This window comes from Camponotus vicinus, unplaced genomic scaffold (assembly GCF_025532165.1).
Source record: "Camponotus vicinus isolate PSW18456_S1 unplaced genomic scaffold, iyCamVici1.0 SCAF_1, whole genome shotgun sequence".
In the NCBI taxonomy this organism is placed as follows: domain Eukaryota; kingdom Metazoa; phylum Arthropoda; class Insecta; order Hymenoptera; family Formicidae; genus Camponotus; species Camponotus vicinus.
In genome coordinates, this window is record NW_028141945.1 from 10737378 (window position 1) to 10761252 (window position 23875).

The following is a 23875-nucleotide window of genomic DNA, read 5'->3' on the forward strand; positions in this document are numbered from 1 at the left end:
CGAGTCTTGATCGTTTTAAAAACGCCCTCTTAAACTTCACCCTCGTGGAAAGTAATTTTTGCGAATCTTCGTGCGATTCCGTGGAAACTCGACGATCAACCATGATGAAGTGCACAACGTCTCTCTTTTAGCATCTTTCCCGTGAAATTGCATTTTTACCACTCCATAAGCACACAATTTTTCTGTTCATTCCTTCTTATAGAGAGAAAATAGCTACATACATCTGTCTCTACGAGTTCTAAGATTATGATTTACAGTATCTTATATTTAATTCTAAGAATATAATCCTACAGATATCTTTTCAATCATTTTTCTCTAATTGATTAACTCCATAATTTTAACTTTCTGTAGAAATGCGATGGTTATAGAAAGTAATAAAAGCTATAAGCGTAAAATGCAACATATGACATGTACGGTGCCATACTAGAGTTTTCTGTTTTAGAATCAAATTATGTCCATAAAAGTTTATATGAACGTGTTAAAAGCACTACCAGTTACAGTATTTTAAGGCCGATGTAAAAGAGAATATTTCACATTTAAGATTCTCTTAGAAGCTTTTTCTCAATTTCTTTAATTTCTTGAAAAACATTTTATATAAGATGGAAAAATATATATTATAATAAACGAGGAAGAAAGATCGTGTCTCCTAATTTTTCTCGAAAAATATGAATCAATTAATTTGTACAATATTAATATTTGACGCAATAAAATATGAAATATTGTTGCTAGAAAGAAATTTACGCGTTCGCGGAAAATTTAAAAAAAATCAAGATTCCTTTCGTATTCTTCTCATACCCATAAATGTCTCAAAATTTTTAAAATGTAAAAGCAGATGTTTCGAGGATTCTTTAATAATTACAACAATAGACATGCAAAAATACATCACAATGTGCAGATGGGTGATAATACAAATGAAGCATAACGAGAGTGCGGGCCATTTAACTTCCTTGACACATAAATTTCGCCTTCCGCCTTTGTAGAGTCGTTTCCGTCGGCCAATCACTGATAATCAATCCGCCGATGGACGCGATAGCAAAATTAGCATTATCGTGACGATAATGACCGAAACGTACTACGAGAACCTGTTGCGGCGATAGAAAAGCCGCTTCCACAGGAAGTCCGACTCGCGAATTGGTTGATAAAGTTTTGCGTATTCTTAAAAACTTTCGCAGACTTGAATCCACTAGCGTAAAAATGTTTGAGCCATTGTCCGCAAAAACTGGCAAAGTTTAGTTACGATTTGGACATTTTTGTTCATTCTCCGTGAACAAAACTTTCAATCAACATTATCAGGATATTTTTAATCCTAAACCATTTCGTCGTTTTCCATTAATTTAACAAAAAAGAATGCGGACAAGTACAATAGGCCTTTTGCCTAAAATTTTCCCAAGATTCCTCGAGATTAGATTTTATTTTTGGCTTAAAATAAAGTTTATGAAATTTCGAATATGCAAATTTTCATCGACCGAGTTATCGTTTAATTTTCAATCTTATAAAAAGTATCCATAAGAGTCTGTTGCCCAAAATTTTCCCAACTTGAGGTGAGACTTCACTTTTGGCTTAAAATAAAATTTATAATGCATATATTATGAATGTGTAAGTTTCCAGACCGTTTAATTTTCATCCTTATAAAAATTTTAATTTTACTCTTTCAAAAACTTATTTTAACGGTCAATTTTTTTTGAAACGATAAATCAAAAACTTGCATATTCGCATCATAAACTTTATTTTAAGCCAAAAATGAAATTCAATCTCGAGAAAATTTTGGGTAACAGTTGTCCGCGCTTTTTGAGAAAGAGACGCCATAAAATTCTTGAACGTTTCCCGAGATTCAACGAACTGATAATAAAATTAAGCCCCGACATTATCTCGGTCGTGATTCTTATTACGATTAGCATGTCTCGCTCGTAAATCAAAATTTCCATCGTCGACGTTTTATCTTTTCGCGTTATTTTTATCCGCGGACTATTTCGCCGGCAATTGAATCGATTTTGTCGACACGCCTGGCATCGAATTCCACGATGTAAAGAACACCAGTGCAATTTGCGGTTGCAAACTACGATTTTCACGAAACTCGAAACAGCAATATACGGTCACCATCCCCGACAATACGTGAAATCACGAGACAACTGGTGTGTTTGCACATTTAAAAAGCGGATCTTTCTTCAACAGCACAATTCGTTTCCATCTCACTTAGCGTCCCCTCCGGCTCGACAAAGAGATCTCGTCTCCTCACTCACTTTCCCGACTTTGGAAATAATCCCAAGATCGGCATTCGAGCCGCGTCGCGCGAAATTTCGTGCCGGCCGCTCACATCACTGCGCGATCTATTCGCGTAATCTCGTGTACTCGCACTCTGCGGAGCATTTTTCTGCGTTCGACTCTCGATTTCCCCCCTAAAAAAAATTACTCCCCGTAAATTACGTCTACACGTAATGACACATAAGGGGCGCGGTATCATGAAGGGAGAGGAGGAGAGAGGGTGGAGGGAAGAAGCGAGGGAAAGCAGAGGTGGTGAGAGAGAGAGAGAGGGGTGGTCGGGGGTGAGGGGGGAGATGAAGAATGACAGAGTTTACTCATGCTGTCTCGTGCTGATGAAATGAAGAATCAACGCAAAAAATATCGCTCGATCACACTCATCATGCACAGGTGGGACTATTCATTTGAGTGTATTATATTCACGATTCTCGGCGGTCGTCCTGTTAACGACGGGGTGGTAGTGGTAGTATCTGGGTACATCGTCGCTCACCTGGGGTAGAATCATGACGTGCGGCAGCTGGCGCGCCTCGCCGCGCACTGACTCTCCCCGAGAGCGGGAGCGAGCGAGCGGCGCGTTCCCCGCGACGCGCACCCCCGAATCCGCCCCCGCCGACCCCCGCGTCCTCCTCCCCCAGCAGCATCCGGCCCTCTTGTGCAACTTACGTGTGCTCCCTGTAAGTAAACCATTCCCTCCCTCTCTCTTTCTCTCTCTCTCTCTCTCTCTTTTTCTCTTTCTCCCTACGTCGAAGGGGTAAAAAAGAACCCTCGGGGGTGAAGTGGCTACGAGATGCCGGGCAAGACAATCGCTGCGTGCGAAGGAGACGACCATAATTGCTGCTGTTTGCCAATTGTGCTCGAGTAATTACAAGTGCACCGCGAAGGGGTCGAAATCTTCTGGGATAAAAGATGGAGGTAAATGGTGATACTTTTACACTCGTCAAGAAAAACAGATTTTAATTTTTTTTTTATTTTCCTTTTTTATATAATATTTTAGAGGCTAAAATTCTTTTCCCGATCTCCCTTTACGTAATTGAAAATTTATGGCAGTGTCCTCTCGTAGAAATTGCTACGCAAGTACTTAACGAAATGACGTAAAATGCAAGTATAATTTTTAAGTGAAGGGATGAGTCGTGTCATTCTTATCGCATTACATGAAGAATTGTCCACGTGATTAGAAAAGGAAAACAGAGCAATGGCACGAAACGATGAAACGCATAATTTTGAATTTATTACGCAACCCGACGTTTTATGTGGGCGATCCATCATCTTTCACGAACGATTCTGACATGGAAAGTGAGACGCGGTCACAAAAAGGAGAAGCACTTGACAGACAGCGCTTCAAGAGTTTTGATACTATTTACTATATTTATACTTCTAAACGCGATATAATCTTATATACACGTGGGAGAAATGTAATTACATTAAAATCGAGTTAGAAAAGCTCGCGATAACATATTCTGAGCTAATAATCTCGTTAAAGTGCTCGTATCAGAAAGCGCAGCATAAATCCATGGCATAAATCTAACTTGTAAATGCCGGTATATCACACCAATTCGTGCAAAAAGTGAGGATTACCTCGACTGTCGTCTACAGGTTGACAGATGGATAGACTTTGGCGTCGCGCAAAAAGAACTGATATATCTGCCATAGTTTCAGCAAGATCAGCTCTCGTAATGGATGAAAGGAATCCAAGCAATTTGTCTTGTCCAATAAATTACGAAACGAGACAATAACTCGATCGAATCTTTCGATCAAGGAATCCTCCTTGCGGCTCGAACGCTTTTTTTTCGTAGGTTCAATCGAAAAATGGATCGTCCTTCATTCGCCAGGGGAGAAAGTTCAGCTCCATGTCAAGCCATATGCTATGAATAGATATCGAGGGCGTATTCCCCGGCACAAAAGTACCGACGATCGCGAGACATCGATCCAGAATCGACAAAAGTACACATAAACCCTCTCAGTTATTCATAAATTTGCATTTCTTGACGTTAAAAATTTGCTTCTCTGCTTTATTGGTTATTGAACAAGATATGTAAGAATCTGCAAAATTGCCGTGTCACGTTTGAGAGTAGAAAAATATAGAACGAGAAACAGTTTCTCTCTTCCCTAAAGGACACGTTCGTTAAAAGCAGAATTATAAATGTCAATGCGGTAAATAAAACGCAAACGTCACTCGTCGCGACAAATATGGTAGGTCTTAATCCTTAACAAATATTAATTCAGCGCCATCGCGGAAACCCTCTTTCTTTGCTGTTAACACGACAAATAATCAATTAATGAAATCATAAGAAGGCGACTAATTAAGCATCGACTAATGGCACTACCGGCGCGTGGCAACAACTTGTCACGGTTTCTCCGAGTGAGCGACAAGTTTTGCGGTAAATCAAGATTAATCAAGATTGAGGGGAATAGAGATGGTGACTATCGACATCGCCATTTCCAGAAACTCCGAGTGTCGTATATGTAAGTGGCAACCCTCGTCTCGACCCGAGATATTTCTCCGGTCTCTACGCTGAGGAAAATTAACGCTCTCGGGACGAATGTCGATAGAACTAATGCGTAGGATCAAGAATTAGTCCGCTTGACGATCCGCGACATTCGTTCGCCATTTTCCCCGAAATTCGCGGCTATGTTTTCCATTCCATTATGCTTGCCGGTCGAAATCCGTTCTGCAGATGTAGGTTTATATACTCTCCTTCTGTACCTTCTGCTTCTACCCTTTGTTCGCCCCATTAAATTTTATTATGCTACAAATTGAACTCGCTCCGGACCGAGTAATTGAGGAAAATCGAAGCTCGAGGAAAATCGAGAAATATTCAACTCCAAGTTTGATATAATCGCGAATAAGATACATATTGTATTTAATGTCAGTTGTGCGCTGTTCTAATCTAAACGCTAAGAAAGATTGCATATTGTGCGCTTTACCGGACAAATCTTCTTTCCCGACAATATAAGTGATTGCCATTGGCCAGTGATCGAATGTACTTGCAAAGTACAGTTCTCTTTTATGACTAGTTCTTTCGGATAAGTATTTTTCTCGGACCAATGTATTAAGAGTGAAACGTAAAAAGTTACGTTGTTGAACGAACGATTCTTGTTGGCTTTCGTGTGTCTGGTGAATACAATGAAATATCGTTCCTCGCGATAGTCAGAAAAGGGTATCGAGCTAGAGAACGTGTAACCGAGAAAAATCAGACGACGAGAAGAAAATTCGCCTACCGACTTTCAACGAGCTTTTCCAATCTTCCGGGTATTCGCCACGAGTGTTTTTCCGTGTTACGATTTTCATGCTCCAAATCGTTTCGCCTGCGTGTATCTTTTGTCCTGTCAATGAGATCCCTCGAATTTCTTTGAATCTCGCCAAGTGTACGCGACATTTCGTATTTTAGCCGGACAAAACACGGTTTTTGAGAGAAGCCGAGACAAGCGAAAGCGCTTCAGATCAAAAGATTGTTATCGATTTTAAATGTATAAATTTTAAAAAATATAAAAATAAAAATGCGATACGTGATTCATTATTAGATATAAAAATATGATTCATCATAATTTTACTACATATAAAATATGACAATTATTACTTATAAAATATTTTCTAATAAAGTCGTCATTTTTCATTTAAAAGAAAAATTAATTAATTAACTCGGCCAAATAATATCTTGCAATTTTGTAAGTTAATATTATCTGTATATATTGTATTTCCATTAATTTAAACTATATTAGCTAACCATGATTATTTATAATCCGAAAACTATCATCTTTTCTTATTAAAATATTTTGCAACACGTTGATTCGCGACACGTTATTACCTCGCGTACAACGTGTAATCCGGTAAATTAATTAATGTTTAGAATACGCTATTATTGTACTACGGTTGCGATACTAATATATTCCTCGTGTATTAATATCATTTAGCAATAATTTAACAGAAACGTTCAAACATCTCATTTATCTCGTCAAAAAAGAAAATAATCAGCTAAACTTGTTGCGCGTTTATAATCTCTATTAACACGGTAGTTTATCGCACAATAAACTAAAAGTAGGTCGCAGTTTAATTAAGGCCATAATGTAGAAGAATTTTGATTGCATTCCAATTTCTAACGAGATATGCACTAATAAAACATTAACTAACGATATACGAAGATCAAAAATACGAGGAAAAATATTAATGAAACATTCGTGCACAGATTATACGCTTTGTTTCTTTGATAAAAACTTTATTTCGCAGAACGATGGTCGTTAATTATTTCAGCGGTAAATTTTTAGAGAAACGTTATCATAAAAATCTGTAAAGATATATTGCTACATTTAGAATCGCTAAATTCAACAATTAAAGAAATATTGTACTGGTTTCGCACTTATGTCACTTATATACTTTTGTGCAAATATATTATGTACATTTCCAGATTTCAGTTTTAAATTTAACAAGCTAACTACCCGACTTCCATTTTCGCATGAAAAGTGTTTCGCGCTGGCAGGAATATTAATGAAGTTAATACTACGACTTTTAATCTTTGAAATCACGCTTCGTAAACCTCGCCGCTCCGCATATTACGAGATTAATTTTACGCCACCTGAGTTCGTTTCGACTTGTGCAGAGATAACATCGTCATGTAAAAAGTACATGAAAATGCCAGCTCGCTGTGGCTTGGATCTCGATTCGTGGCTCGTATATTATTTTCGCTTAACAATGACCCGATACCGCGTAATTCTCTTGCTTGCTTGTGTCGCAGCACGTTGATTTAAAAGCAACACAGTAAGCCGGATAAATACGCAACTTTCTGAGTACGTTTCTTCTATTGTTTGAAGCATAGTAATGGATGAAGTAGTAATGGATGAAAAATACAAGGAAACCAATTAAATCTGAAAAATAAAGTTCCCTTTGTCACTGTTTACAATACGACATTGTCGAGAAACATTATAAAGATTACGAAGAATTGAACGTTGTAGATTTAAACAATTTTCTATCTTCTCATCTTCTGCACAAAACGTGCGATGACATATGTACATAAAGTAAGTCAACATTTTCTTTCAATGCAGTGAGCTAATACAGTTTTATCGCAAATGGAGAATTTATATTTGAAAGCACGTACTTACTCGCGCGCGAGTCTGATCAAACGCGGGATTTTTTCACTTGCAGTGAATATATTGCAACACGACTCCTGCGCAAGTCACAAAAATTTAACAAGACGAAACAGATACGTGGTATCACTATCAACAGTACGCTTTTTAATGACATCTACGGATATAACAAACATGGCTGTTTAATTAAAAGTTTCATCATTAACTCAGATTTACATCAGATTATTCGCTCATTATTCATTATCTCTAGCAAGAATTATGTCTGTTTAAAATACAATTTGAAATCAAAATAATTAAATAACGAGAATATAATTTTCACAAAAGAATTTTATATAATATGTATGGTTCTCTCGTAAAACAGAGTTTTAATTCCCATTTATAGCGAAATATAGAGAAGAGACTTAACATCTTAAAAGTTTCCTTTTCATAGTAGATATTATATTTATTATAATAAATGTAACATTGAAAACAAAGGAAACTTTTAAATATTTTCGCAAACCAAATTCACATTATATGGCGTCTATCGTACATTTACACGGAATATTTGATTACATTCTGTGTCAGATCTTTTCTTTTGAAATGTACGTCAACACATTCTTCAGGGATATCCGAGTCTTATAGAAACAACGCCATTGTTCTTTGCAAGTTCCTAGTTTACAAACGAACACTCTTTATTGTCTGAGGAAATACAAACGGCGGATAAAGAGCATCCGTTGCGCTTGTTCGAAAAGTTACAAGGAAAGTGCGTCGAAGCTTGAAAAGTAGTAATGTAAAAGCGAAGAGATGTCGGCTTAAAGGGACCACTGATATACATATATCATCGAGAAATCCCGCTTCGTCAACTTTATACGAGTATGTGCAAAGTGTTTCAGCTGTTTTTCTGAAAAAGAACAAAGATGAACAACAAAGTTGATTCTGTGATTCATAGCCGTGACATATTCTTTGATCGGAAAATATAACCAGTTTCTCGCTCTAATTTAAAAAAAGCCATTTTTCAATTTTTTCCATTATTAAGCGTGTGTACAGAAATGCTAAAATTAATTATTTAATTTTTTCATTTAAAAATTTAATGAAATATGTTCTAAATTTTTCTCTAAAAAAATATATACATATATAAATATATATAATTAGAATAGAAATTTTTTTATATTATAAAATTTATAATTATAATTTATAATTTATAATTATAAAAGAAATTATACTAGAATTCAATTTAAAATTAACAAAAATATGTAATTATAACAGAATTCATATTAAAAAAACATTCGGCAGAATCAAAATTTCCTATTTAAGTTTTAATAAAATTGCAATGAGCAAATAAAAAAGTATCATTTATGTTTTTATTATGGCATTTTTTACTTATAAAAGCTGGTCGCAAATACCAAAAGATTTTCACAAGTTACAAAATCGCCAAGTCAACCGAACAATCGTTTCTATAAAAGAAATAGAGATTGATGAAGGTTATCCGTCGTGAATAATGGCGAAGATATATGAAAGCCGGGAAATGCGCAAAATTCCATAGATAACGGAACAATAATGAAATGATCTCGTCATTTCCCTTACCTTGGTTACCTTGTTCCGCTCTTGCTGGCGCGCGAAAAGCCGCCTCTACCTCTTCGCCCGAATCTTCGATTGTTGACACAAGATTAATAGATTGTCAGTTGTCGCCCAACATCCGCTCGCATTGTCCACCATTGTCGTTGATCAACGACATTATTCAGTTTCTGTTCGTGATAAAATCTAGCATTTTTTTTCAGATCGAGAACATTTTTTTGTTCAAGAAAAATTCTGCAAATGAGACGACCAGATTATCCAGCATCTGATATAAAAATTATTACATCTAAAAAAAATATTTTTTCTAATATTTTATAATTATGTTGCATTTATGTTATATTATGTATTTATTTGTTTAAATATAATTGCAACGGAAAATATATATTCACTTGCGAATGGAAATAACTGTAATCTGTAAACTTGAGATAATTATTTACAGATTTATTTATTGACTAAATTATTCTGGCACAAATATAACTCTATTTGCTCCGCAAAGTCTGCATGAGAATATTATATATATACATATGACATTTATATAATCACGTTACACAGCGGCGTTTGAATTTGTGATACGGGATTAATGAATTTTGAACATAAACCAATTACATATCTGACGCTTTTCCACCAGAATATAAATCCTCATTGCAAATGCATTCTTCTCTCTCGACTTTTTATTTTCGGTTATTATTCTTCTTGAATCAAATTTTCCATCAAGTCTATTTTCGATTGCAAACGAATAATTGAGAGAGTTGATGCAATTATATATTGTCTATTTCTGCGGTTCAGATAATTAAATATCGACGATGTAACGCGGCTCGTAAATTGGATCAATTTACACTCGTGAGCACATTGAAAGTTTCTTGGCAACGATGACTGTAATGATTGATCTCATATATCACTCGCTAAAAATATTCCATGCAGTCAATAAATGTATTCAGAAAGGATCGCTCGTGATTTATTTCAGCCAACGAGAGGGCTTTCATTTTGGAAGAGATCGAACAAAAATTGCACATTTAAATTAACGCTTCAATTGCAGCTATGATAAAAGAATTTTAAGAATTTTAATAATTTTAAAAGACGTTTTAATTATGTTACAACCAAGGAGAACGCACATCTTTATTCCTTTTTTATAATATTTCTTTTCTAGCGCACGATTATTAAACGCATCTACCGTGAATTGAGACTTCAAAGTCGTCCCGATCTTTTACCTTGACAATACATCAATAAACGCGCTCGTGAACGTAGGCTCGAAAAAGCTGCATCGTGTTTCTCCGTTTAATGCACCTGCGACCTTAATTACCCTGTTACACGGTACTCATCGTTCGAGAAACATGCTTTGTCACCCGTTTACCTCGTATAAAGCTAAGCCCTACTATATCTGTCGTGTCGATGAAACTATTGGCCCACGTGATACCGCCTGTAATCTGCTGTAGGGTTTCTAATCGATATGAAATTAAAATACGTCGGTCGGTTCTCTTCATCCGATATTCACCCGAATAGATTGACCGACAAATCACATAGCGTAATGCTATTTTTAGCAAAATGAGCATCGTTATCATTATTTCATTTTTACAATCGGCCAAATATAAACTGTTGTCTTTTACACAAGTATATACATGTGTGTAATATATTTAATAATAATATATATTCGTATAATAATAAATATATATAAAGTATATATGCATATATAATATAAAATAAAATTATATAAAATACAAAATAAAATATATAGATATTTATATATTTACATAAATAAAAATATTGAAAAAATAGACATAAGCATTTAAAAATAATTTAATTATAAATTGAAGAGAATAGAGACTCTCAAAGAAATAATATAATAATACATATATAATATAAAATAAATACTATATAAATAGTATAAAATATATACTAAATAAATTATATTAAATAAATAGTATATAGTAAAAAATATATATAAATAAATTGATAATATATTCACTTTCGAACAAAAGTTAAGTAAAAAGCATTTGCTTTGATCACAATAATTTAAAAATTCTTTAAAATAACATGAATATCGCGATTACATATTTCTAATCGATATTTTTCGGAGAGGTTTCTTGATAAAAGAACGTCAATTTTAATCCGGGAAAGTGTGCCAGTGGACTGATAATAACCTCGTTGCACGACGACAACGTATGGGGAAGTCGAATGCAATTAACGACGCCGTTGACCAAAGCAAGTATGTGGTATGTAATGCACGTTGTTGTTGTTGCTGTTGTTGCACGATGGAATTATCGGACCGCGATTCGATCTCGTTCATAATCCTCGGCATGGCCTTACAAATCGATAGCAAATTAAAACGCCTATCGAACGTATGATCCTGCGTATTATTCGTCCTCAGCTCGTCCTCAGCCCGTCCTCGAGCAACGAGAGCCCTCGCTTTCGGCTGCATGATCAGCTTATGCGCGAAATGAAACTTGCGGGATCGCGATATACCGTTGTACGAGCTATTCCCCCTTAATTGCCTAAAATGTCGAGATAACCAAAGGTTTCTTATTACGTTGGTTAAAAAGATAAAGCCCCTGGCACACAATCAGCCGCACGAAACAAAAAGATGGATTCCATATAACACAGCGATGTAATCTATTTTTTGAAGAAAATGCATCTAGTTAATTAATAAGAGAAATTAAATTTTGCACTTTTAAAATATTAATTTTTTCAGACTTTGTAAAAAAATAGATAGAATGAACATTGTTAAATCAAATTCCCTAATTACTTTACAAACCATAACTAAGATAATTGTATCTATTTGTGTATCATTATGTAACTGTTTCATTTGTTAGATCATTATCGTATGCATTGCATTGTAAATTTCAATATAGTAAATAAATGATAATCTAAAGCACATATTAAATTAGAGGAGAAATAATTAACTGGTATAATATATTAATTATGATTCCGTATGAGATTATAATTATATCAAGATATATGTATTGTTATACAAGAATTGCTAAAAAGCATTAACATCTCATAAATTGATTATAAATTCTATATGGGATCATAATACAAAAAGTTCATGTGCAATGTGCAAATTCATGTTTTAATTTATTATATTCATATACAAATAGTGAACGAAAAATTAATGATTACCATGTGTTTTAAGATTAAATATACATGCTTCTCAATTAATGTAACGTATGAGATTTTGGAAAGATTAATAAATCCAAATTATATTACTTTCGTAAAGAGGAATCGAAATGCACTTATCAAGAACATTTCGATGATAGACAAGCTGCGAAAAGAAAATACGAAACACGTAATGGAACAAGGGTTGCTATGATTGACTGACAGAATAATTACAGGATAAGTTGCGTGATGGGTGAACCTGGGAAAGAAAAAGATTCAAAATCGATGCGTTAAGCCTATATTCGCATTTTCCCATGTTCGCGTGAAATTGCGGTCTTTCTCTCTTTCTCTTTCTCTCTCTCTCTCTCTCTCTCTCTCTCTCTCTCTCGCATCTTATACATAATGGCATGGATAGATTACATCAGTTTTGCGAATAATACGCAATTTCATCAAAGTTGAGCGCGACAATGTCCAACGTATTGAGTGGATGGATACACGTATTAACTCGAGTAAATTAACTTGTCATTGGAAGATTGAGACAAGGTATACTAATAAAGAACTAAGAGTTGGGTAGCCACGCAATGTAACGCAGTGAACGTTAATAGTAGCTGTCAAAGTGTCGAAGCAATTACAAAACTTGTTGTAAGATGCACTACGGCGTTATACCCCCGAACAATTTTTTCAATTATATTTTGGAAAATAAATACTATATAAATACTATATAAATACTGTATAATAAATACTGTATAAAGACTATATAAATACTGTATAATAAATACTGTATAAATACTATATAAATACTATATAAATACTATATACCTATACAGGGTGTCCCATTTTAATGTCCCACCCTACATAACTTTCTTATTTTTAATTTTAGAAAAAGATGTTTCAGACAAAAGTTGTATGGTTTCAAGGGGGACATAAGGTGGTGTCATTAGTTTGACCTTGAATAGTTGCTTCAAGGTCACGTAAAGGTCACCTTCAATTTTTTAAATGAAACCCCTTACTTTCTATTGCATATTCTTGTAGCTTATCTCGAGAGCTTTCCAAAACACTATAATTAAGTACCTTTTCGTTAAGTACTTTTTGAGTTATGAGGCTTGAAATAATTTCTTAATTTTACATAAATCGTAAAATATCATGTAAAATATTCATTTTTCGATTATCTTACCTTAATACTTTTATGTACAAAATAATGAGAGGAATCAATTGGTGTAAAGAAAACATATAGTTGTTTTTAAGAAAAAATATGGAATTGTTAATTGCAAATTACATATTTTTTCTTAAAAACAACTATGTGTTTTCTTTACACCAATTGATTCCTCTCATTATTTTGTACATAAAAGTATTAAGGTAAGATAATCGAAAAATGAATATTTTATAAGATATTTTACGGTTTATGTAAAATTAAGAAATTATTTCAAGCCTCATAACTCAAAAAGTACTTAACGAAAAGGTACTTAATTATAGTGTTTTGGAAAGCTCTCGAGATAAGCTACAAGAATATGCAATAGAAAGTAAGGGGTTTCATTTAAAAAATTGAAGGTGACCTTTACGTGACCTTGAAGCAACTATTCAAGGTCAAACTAATGACACCACCTTATGTCCCCCTTGAAACCATACAACTTTTGTCTGAAACATCTTTTTCTAAAATTAAAAATAAGAAAGTTATGTAGGGTGGGACATTAAAATGGGACACCCTGTATATAAATGAATAAAAGCGAAAAAAAAATAGAAATAAAATATAAAGCGCCACTATATTTTATAGTAGGAAAAGTATTTTAGAATTAATTATATATTAATTATATATTATAATTATATATTAATTATATATTATATATTAACGGTATTAATTATATACACACATATATTCGGATTTCCAAATTTGTCCGATCACTGTATCGAATTTTTCCTGAGAGTTTATGTTTCTACATGATAATATGTTTCTTAGCCATGCTGATCAAACACCGTGCTGGGATTACGCTGGGAAATTAACGTGTAACAGCGAGTAATCGGGCAGGCAGGGCTGTAACATAAACAAATTTGCCTTTTCGCGGATAATTGACGATCGAGCAAACCAGATTTAAGGGAGAGGCAGGAGGAGAGAAAGCAAGCAAGAGAAAGAGTGAGGGAGATAATCGACTGCACTCGAAGGATTACCGAGGGAGCTTCGAAAGACTCATCGTGGAAGGGTTGCAACGACGAGGGGAGGGTATTCAAGGGGATGAGGCCCAACAGCGCATGGCAAGAGAAAGGTTGAGGGAGGAGAGAGGAAGCCGAGGGGTTGAATCCCGATATCTGGGGCAAGTTTGTGTATCCACAAGTACTACTAGGTTGAGCCTGGCTTGGGCATCAAGGTGGGCGAGTAATCATATTTGTTGACTCGCGAATGCTATACCGAGACTGACACGGGGTTAGCCCGATGACAGCAGCGACGGCGGCAGCGGTATCAATGTTATCCTTGCCGCTGCTAGACATCAACAAGCGAGCGCAAGGTTATCCCGAGGGACGATTTTATCGATGCCGTTTACCGGCGTTTGTCCATAATCGTAAAACAGAGGATCGACCAGCAAGCTGGTCTATTGTTGTCTCCGAGGTGACGACCTGTCGACCGGGACGGCTCTTAGGTCGTCTGGTCGAAGACCTTCCGATTTTATCCGCGTCGTTACGTTTCTTAACTCCTCGCTAACGTGCTCTTCTCTTAGCCCTTTACAACTAAATCTTTCTGATAGCTTGATATAAAATTGAATACTACTTCTAAATAAAATATTTCATCGGGGAAAAATGTTTACGTTAATATCTCAAAGCGTTGGAATCCCCAAGTGCATAAATTCCTGCATAGATCAAATTAATTTGGTTTGATAGAGATTTATAGTCTTCCCTTAGAATAGTCTCTCGATATAAATAGAGAAAATACAGGTAAAATATATATATTCTATCTTTTTGTATATTTTATAGATAGAAAAAGAAAACTAAATTTTTATTCTATTTTAAACAATCTGTGACAACTGTAACTAAATTTTTACTCTATTTTAAATAATCTATAATTTGCGAGAGAATTTTTTTTTTTTATGATCTTTTATGATTTTTTTATGATTTTCTTTTTTATGATGCAGTTATATGTCATATGATAGAAAACATTTATAGACTCCGATTTATTTATTTACAAAGTATATATTTATTTATATTTATTTATAAAATATATTTTATTTTAATTTCATGCACACAAAAAATACACAACAAAATTCTATTTTAAGTTTAACCGTAATATTGCATCGCATATTGATATTTATTTATTTATAAAGTAAGACTATTTTCTTTTCATATACAAAAAATACACAACGAAATTTTATTTCAAAAATTCAAAATTCATAAAATTATTCATTTAAAATAAATTAGTTCTGTTTTGATGAGAGTATTCAAGCTTCATCTTAGAACGAAAGTTTTTGACATAAGAATCTTTGCGTGGGTGCAAAATATCGCAAACTATTGCACACAGTCTTTCAGTAAATTTATTAAACGCTCCTTTATCCCGGAGCTTATTCCAAAATAATCCTCTTTAACATTGGTAGTTAATAATTAACTTATAAGCTGAAAAGCTTGTTACAATAAGTTTCATCACACATAAGTACGAAGAAGCGTGAAATTACAAATTTCTTCTGTAATTTGCAAAAACAATGCTATTGCAATTATAATCTTTTTTATCACTTAACAAAAAGCTTCTGGCAAGCTTATTTGCATTTCTAATGACTTATACGACGGCATTTTTCGAAAGTGTCATTTCTTAAAAAAAAAATATTTTGTAAGATTTCTTTTCATAAATTTATACGTAATGTTTCAAAGTTTCCACGATATCTTTCCACCAACTCATATCTCCTCACTGTCGCTTAGTCTTTCGTTCCTTCCGGCGTCGTGAAAAATTGAAGTAACCGGATAAGCGTAGAAGAACGAAAAGAAAGATGTTTCTTCGACCCATACAAGCGCATTGTCTTTCACTTGTTAGGGCAACTTTAGGATTTTCGTTAAAAAGGGCACGATTCGTGACAATAGCGCAAACTTAGTCGCGAATAATCCGGCGCCATCGGTAGTTACCGGGAAAACTTTTAAATTGCTCCAACTTTCTTTACTTAATATCTAACTAGATATCTGGTACGTGAACGATCCTTAACAAAACGGAAAAAACGTCGCTCCGAACACGTCCGCTTTAGCGGAAGTGCAGACGCGAGTGAATTTGAAAGACGTTAAAAATGTTAAGCACGATGAAAAGACGGGATGATATATAATATACTTTTTTTTTTAATCTGCATTCGCGGTCTGCTGCATGACAGCGACGATGCAATCAACGTTTAATCGAATCACTAATCAAAAGCGTTAATCAGAACGGTTCGCGGAGCGACCAGATTTCAGGTGATATTCAGGTGATATGATTTCGACGTATGTTGAAAGATTAGACGCGTATTCAGCGTCACCGGACGCGGAATAACTTTTTTAATAGCGCCGCGTAAATTGCATTATGCGACGTCGAAAAAAAATTAAAAAAATTAATTCCTTTTTTTCGAGGAGGACACGCCGCCTGCGTGAGTTAATGATCGGTTCATAATATTTATGATCCCGACGTACGACAGGATTCCATATCAAATTGAATTACTAGCAGCGAAAAATATGAAATGTTATATTAAACTGTAAATAAATAATTTTTTATACATATATGAAAATTAAATAATAAATCTTAAAAAATATAATTCTCTAAAATTGATTAAAGTATGAGTAATTCTTTAAAATTTATTAAAATATGAATAATTCTTTAAAATTTATTAAAATATGAAATTCTTTAAAATTTGTTGAAATATAAAATTCTTTAATATTTATTGAAATATGAAATTCCTTAAAATATGCATTAAAATATGAATGAAGGAGAAAAAGATTATGATAAAACTCCACTAGAGACGGACATCAATGCTGATTAAAGTACGGTATAAGAGAAACGCTTACTAGTGGCTATTAAAAGCAGACATCTATGTTAAAAAAAGTACAATATATAATTTATATAAAGTTTATATGAACACAATGACTAGATATGTTCGACGACATAATAATCTTCCTTCGATTTTACATTTCACGTGCTTTCTCCAATTAAATCTTCACGCTTTCGTCACGCAGATCAGCATTTCCTACTTTATGATTGTGGCTCGAGATTAAGAGATCTTACGCTCATAAGATATCGCACTGTCATGTTTTACTCTTGTCATATTTTACTAACAATCTTTTACCGATTTAAAATTATGCTACATAAAATGCCTGAATAATTTATTCGGATGCTAAATGTTGGATATTATCAAATCTTCTCACATAAACTATATTTCATATAAAGATGTGTAATAAACAACTGTAAAATATTAGGATTGAAGGTATATTTCAGTAAATATGTTTTTCTAAAGTCAGTATTTCGGTTTCTCTGCAATTTAACAAGTTAATTCATGTGATGGAAAGCATGCAATAATGCTTTTCTCTAATTTTAGAGTATAAACACATTAAAGCTTTATGACTTACTAACTTTCACAATATTTTTGAAATTTTCATAAAGCTTTCTGAAAATATTCCAACTAGCTGGTTCGAAAGCTGAAAGAAGTTCTCAAAGTTTAAATCATGGCAGCCGGCTTTTGAAAGCACCCACATCCCGATCAATCATTATTTGTGACAAGGAGATCAGAGGCTGGAGGAGGTTGAGAGGTGGGTTGGTTCCTGGAAATTACGAAAGTTATGCCGCGAGCTAAGCTAAAGTGGAAGAAAAAACACGAGAATGCCAGATGCACTTGAAAATACAAACTTGAGAATGGTCGATAAGAAGAAGAACGGGACGCCAACACATCTCGCCGCTTACAAACTTCTCAACTCGAAGCAGGATGCAGTTCCCTTCCACTAAGATCCCTCAAGGCATGCTTTAATCTCACTTGCTGAAATTACGGTAATCCCCGTAATCTAGACTCTTGAGTTTTTCAGGGCGAGGAACGATAATGTACTCGACGAAAGTCGCAAATTGCCGCGCGACTGATAATGGCGTGAACAAGATGAATGAAGCGGCAAATTTTTCCAACAATTAAAAATCCAATAAAAAGCATACGTTTTTCTCTCTTGTTCAAAGAAACAGTTTTGAAGCTGCGGAGTTTGTAAAGAAAGAAAGAAAATAAGTTGTAAGGAAGCAAGATAGTTTACAGAGACACTATTATTTTGTACATGTGTATGTACAAGATTTTTAAAAATATGGAAATAAAAATATATAAAAATATATAAAATATATGATAAAGGAATTTTTTAATCAAACGCGGACTTATAAGGGTTTTAAGGAAACGCTTAAAAAATTAATGTAGTTGATTATTGTCTTGCAGTATATTTTCCTTTCAATTTTTAAATTATATAATATAAATTTAATTTTTATATTATATGATATAAATTTATATAAAAATTATTAATTTTTAAATTTTTTAAATTTAATTAATTATAAATTTTTCTAATTTAATATTTATATATTTTTAAATTATATGATATAAATTTAAAAATTATAAATTTTTAAATTTTTTTAATTTAATTAATTATAAATTTTTCTAATTTAATATTTATATATTTTTCTATTATATGACATAATTCTTTTCAATTATAAATTCCCAAGTTTTCAGAGTTCAATCATACCTGCATCGTGTTGGCCAAATTACAAGTCTCTTAAGGACATAACGTGCCAATTAATAAATCAAAGGACGCTTCATTTCAGGTGGTTACATATTGACCTGCGGAATCTAGATTCGGAGGAAACCGGTACAACCCCCTGCACCCGATAGACTTATTGCGTGTACAAAGGGCGCTCCACGTGTTAGGAACCCAGAACGTTGATCGAGCGGCTGTCACCTGTACGACAAACCGCCATACCGAAATTCCTGCTTGCACTAAACGCAGGTCGGTATGTCTATTGTGGCACTATATATTGCACACGCAAATACCGATCTCTCGAAAGAACAAACATGAAAAGGCACGCAATTTTTTCGCCTTCTCTTAATAAAGCCGTGATTGAAAAATCGATCATATTTCTCTCTTGCAAAAAAATGATTTCTAAAGAGAAAGATACATTATTTACTTGACGTGCTATGCAAATTAAAAGAGATTGAAAAGAAAGAGAGGGAAGGAATTGTAATGCATTGCATATGAAGCTTTTAGTAAAGATTTTAAGTCAATTTCTCTTCAACATTCTGTTTATATGCATACAAAGAACATTGTGCGCGTTTCTCTCCGATATTCATGGAATTCTCCTCGAAATTGCATGTCATCGTATTGAACATTGAATAACGTTAAACGCATGGAAAGCGTCGGAACAGCTGTCTGCGTTTTACGGGCCGTTGAGAGCCGTTTAAGTCCGATCTTAACCGGGATCGCGAAATAAGCAGTCGTGACTTTTGTAACAAATCCGCTCGGCGAAACAAAATAAACGGTGCGAGAGAAAACGGACGTTTCTCTAATTATCGCAGCCCGGACGAATCGTAAAGGACTTTACTGCTGCGAGTGAGAGAGCCGGGCTCCTGCGACGTATCCAGGACGCCACGGTTCCTTTTTCTCTTCTACGCAACAAGGATTCTCGTTAAGACGAGCTCGTCGTTGATGAGCGAGAGAATTAAGAAAGGGACGAAGGGTTTAACGAGGACTCTTGTCAGGTCCCTCCGGGCGGAGTTAACGAACTCTCGTCCAATTCTTGGCGCGACGATTTGTCACCTTATTATTCGTAGCAGAAGACATAAACCAGTCGCGAGAGTATTTAATACTTTAGTCGAAGAGAGAAAGGGAGAGAGAGAAATATTTTAGAATACGTGTTTGCAGTATAAAAGACCTCGCGAAAGGATTTCGTGCCTTCCCTCTGTTATTTCGAAATCAATGCTCGCACGTAAAAGGGGGAAAATTCCATAAAAGCGTGCTCGCATTGCGATTGCATAATAATTCACCCGGAGATCTCGACCACGAGCGAGGCAATAGTTGCGAGCCTGTGATAGAGGCGAGCGATATTTCTCGAGCCGGATACTCGGGGCTCGTGGCAGCTGGCTGGCGGTCGGAATGTCGGATAAAAGCGACTGCCAGCCTGGCGAGGGTGTCCTGGGGTGTCGAGAGGGGCGGAAAGGGGAGAGGAAAGAAGGTGGATGTAGTCTCTGCTCTCTCGCCACCTCACAGCCGACTAGTTTTTCGTTAGCTCGTCGTCCCGTGAAATCTGTCACATCTCGCCTGTAGCTTATAGCGGGTAACGGACGGACGGACGGTCATGTGTCCCTCGTAACCATCGCCCTCGGCGCACGTGTACATGCACGCCGGTGTTTGCATACATGTACATACACCTGCGACGTTTATATATCGGGTGTGCGCTTTGACAAGCGCACTGTTCGACGTAGTCATTCATCGACCGCAAACGTTCTCGATTGACCGTGCTCGGCGACCGAATCGCCGCCTTGATTCAGAACGAGGTTACCAACACCGGCGGCTTGTGCCGAGAGGCGGGCGAGTAGGGTACATACAGCGGCCAGGTAAACCCTGAATGCACGGGATGGCCTCGTAATTACGCATGCTCCCGAGGAGAGATATAGCGCGGAGGAAATATGCGCGGTATGAATGGAGCGAGCGAATTTGCCTGGCGGCCAAAGATGAAAACGTTGCTGCCCGATCGTCCGTGATCGCTCGATCCCGTAATTTGCTCCGACACACGCTCGAAACGATATTCCCCGTCTGTCGGAGCAAACGCATCTGTTTAGAGTGGCTCTCGAGTTGCGCGGATTTAACTCGCGAAGACAGATTTACCGCGAGCAGGGGAAAACCCCTCGAGCTCGCACACACTTTGCATGTCGCGAAAATGCAAGATTTCCATCTCTCTGATGCTTCACTGCGATATAATCTTGAGAAATATACGTTGAGTAAACTCGAGTTTGCATAATATCGAAGATGTAAAGCAAGAGGGATGTAAACAAAACACGTGCCTTGCTTTCGCAAAGGGACATAAATATTAACAATAACACGTGTGAATATTAACAATAACACGTCCTTCTTCTTGATACAAAATAGCACTTGATTAATTTATGTGACAACATATGGACACGCGCAATATGTCGAGCAGATGAGGGAATTTTGTAAAGAGCTCCATATACTTTTTCAAAGTAACAAACATGCGCGTTTAGCATATAACATGGAAAGGGAGAGGGGACATAAACTTGATATGTCATTAATAAAGGGACAAGTTTGTTGGAATTATCAGATATTCGGTAAATGCGTAGACGCTGGATTAGAAGCTAGATTATATAGTAAAGGCAATATCTCAAAATGCGTTAACGTACGCGACTAAATTTACATATGATGCGCTCGGAGAAATTCTTGACTGAAAGATTAATATCTTGTCGTAAAAGGAGAGGCGCGTCGCGGAAACGCGAAGGTTGTCATCCGGAAGGAAGCCTGGAATCTCTCACGGGATTAATACGTCAAAAGGATGAAATGTCGATATTCCGCGATATATTCTACATCTACGTAGGATCATCATATGTGGTGTTTATTCATCTCTTACCCAGCGAAATATTCGCATCTGTTTGAATCTCTTCGTTCTCTCAGCTTTTCGCCTTTTTTCTTCGTAAAAACAAACCATTGTGCGAAACAATGGTATAAAACTCATGTTTCTTTAGGGAACAAAAGAAATTTCAAAGCTAATGTAACCTCCAGTTAACGCATTGCAGTCATTTTTATAGCTCTACAAAAGCAAATAATCTACGTAGCATTACGTTCTGTCGGGAATGCATCCGACCCGGGTGAAAATGTGAAAAATATTTGAAATCTTCGTTAAAAAATAATCCACGCTCTTTGTATTTAATCCAAAAAACGGCGCAGAGCCTAACAACACCCTGTATACAAGGGGAAAAAAGAAGTAATCACAGCCTCAGTGCACCGAAGGTATCGACAGGCCTATCGTTTTGCGACTTCGTGTCGGCAAACACGAGTTGCGCTTTCTCGCCGAGATCACCCTGCCACCCCTTCCCCTGTATATTTATGTATATCGCATTATGCACGCGACGCGAGAGTGTTGGTAAACACGGCGTGTATGTGTGGGTTATGGTGTGACGGAATGGCGTTGGTATGGGGCGGCCTGGTAGGGGCGGTTTAGACCCTATCGATCACAAGCCTCGTCCACGACACATAACGCGCACCCCCTCGCCTCCCCTCGCAACCTATTTCTGCAAGTCTCGAGCTCGAGCGGGAGAGAGAGCGAGAAAGAAAAATCGTAAGAATCGAAAATGAGAAGTAAGGGAATGGGAATCGTCAATCATGCGGATCGTAATATTGTTTCGATGTAGGTACTTTCGCGCGACAAGCTCCTCTAAAGCTGCGCAATGAAACGTGTCCGCTCGTCATGTGATGTCATAAGTATAATCCTACGGTACGCTATTATTCCGAAAGATTATAAATTGTCCATATCTCGCGTAAAATGTGCTCTTGTACACATGTGACATTTGATAGGAACGATGTTACATCGTTGCTCGTATGCAGATATATCGGCTTACCGGTACCTGCATCGATGTTTGAAATTTTTCCGGGACATTTTGAAGCATTTGGATGGATGTTTTTTTGTAGAAAATAATTTTGTCAATATTTGTCTTATCTCTTTCAGCGCACAAGTAACGTTGTATACACATTTGATAATTATAGTCAGGCATAGCTTGTAGAAATTGAAGGAGTAAGATATTTCAAAGAGATGTTGAAATTGATTTGGAATCTCCTGGGAGAGCCCTTAATATTATGAAACGTTGAAAATGAGGTAATATGGATAATCGAGTAGCCTCCGAGAGAAGCGATGGTTAACGTATATCTTTACACTCCAGAAGCGTTACCAAGGCAACAAGCAATATTCCGTTTCCGGTAATTGAATCTATTGTACGGAATCTTTGTCAAGAATGCGTCCGATATTATCGTTGCAATTTATCCCTATTCTATGCAGGATTAATAAGTACTCGAATAATTTACAATTGACGTAATCTTTGAAGCTTTATTTATACGCTTTCATGGTTTTTTTAGCACAAACTATGATTATTGTCTGAAAAAAAATTTGATAGTAGAATTTATATACAAGGAAGTTTTGAAAAGAGCTGGGAAAATAATAGTATTTTTGCGTACACACAAGAAATATACGAAACTAAGCAAGCGCTCCGACTGGACGTGTGTAATAAACGTATTGTGTAGCACTTTGTTACGGATGCGTCTTTTGTTATCGTTAAAGACTTTCAAAGTGCAACATAGTGTATAAAATTTACATTTAATTAAAAACCACGACACTATAATCATATCATATTAAATTACGCGTACGCCTTATTTCGTATTTTTAAAAATTAGAAGGTAAAGACTAGAAAAACATGCATATTATTCTCGTTTCAAAATAGATATAAGCATCAAATATATGTATAATACTAATATATAAATTAACAATATATAAAGATATTTTTTATCTTTTTTTATTTCGATTTATTTTATTTACAACATAAGTGATTATTCCGTATAAAGTTGGAGATACATAAAGTCTTTTTTACTTGATCATATCTCGGGCGTGTTACATCGAAACTTTTCGATTTACGTTAACGATGCAATCACGTACTCCGATAGTTCATAGGGATAAGCTTGAATGATTGTTTCGCCGGCGATTTGGATGATCGATCAACGCGATAGCCATGTCCCTTTAAAGCTTGAAACTAACAGCAAAGAAAACACGATGCGACAGGGTATCTATAAATTTCGATGCAGATTTATTTTTCATGCGCATATAGTGTGTATAAACATATTTTTAATATTATCCTCACCTGCACCATAAATGAACCTTTCACCTATTACACGCACA

The 23875-nt window shown here is 35.6% G+C and overlaps 2 protein-coding genes across 10 annotated transcripts in view; one reads left to right on the plus strand and one right to left on the minus strand.

The window, feature by feature from the left end:
• Positions 1-23875, minus strand: part of Dop1 (dopamine receptor, D1) — a 150324-nt gene that overhangs the window by 85170 nt on the left and 41279 nt on the right. The window contains exon 1 of one of the 6 annotated variants that reach the window (XM_083103352.1): positions 2683-2792. The exons of 3 other annotated variants lie outside the window; for them this stretch is intronic. In XM_083103352.1, the coding sequence (XP_082959478.1) occupies positions 2683-2739 (57 nt within the window). In that variant the 5' untranslated portion in view covers positions 2740-2792. Of the gene's footprint in view, positions 1-2682; positions 2793-23875 lie in introns of those variants that run through there. 2 more of the 6 variants (XM_083103358.1, XM_083103374.1) reach the window with 2 other exon arrangements.
• LOC145973726 (uncharacterized) overlaps positions 1-23875 on the plus strand; it is a 97835-nt gene that overhangs the window by 40622 nt on the left and 33338 nt on the right. The gene's annotated exons all lie outside the window — the stretch shown is intronic.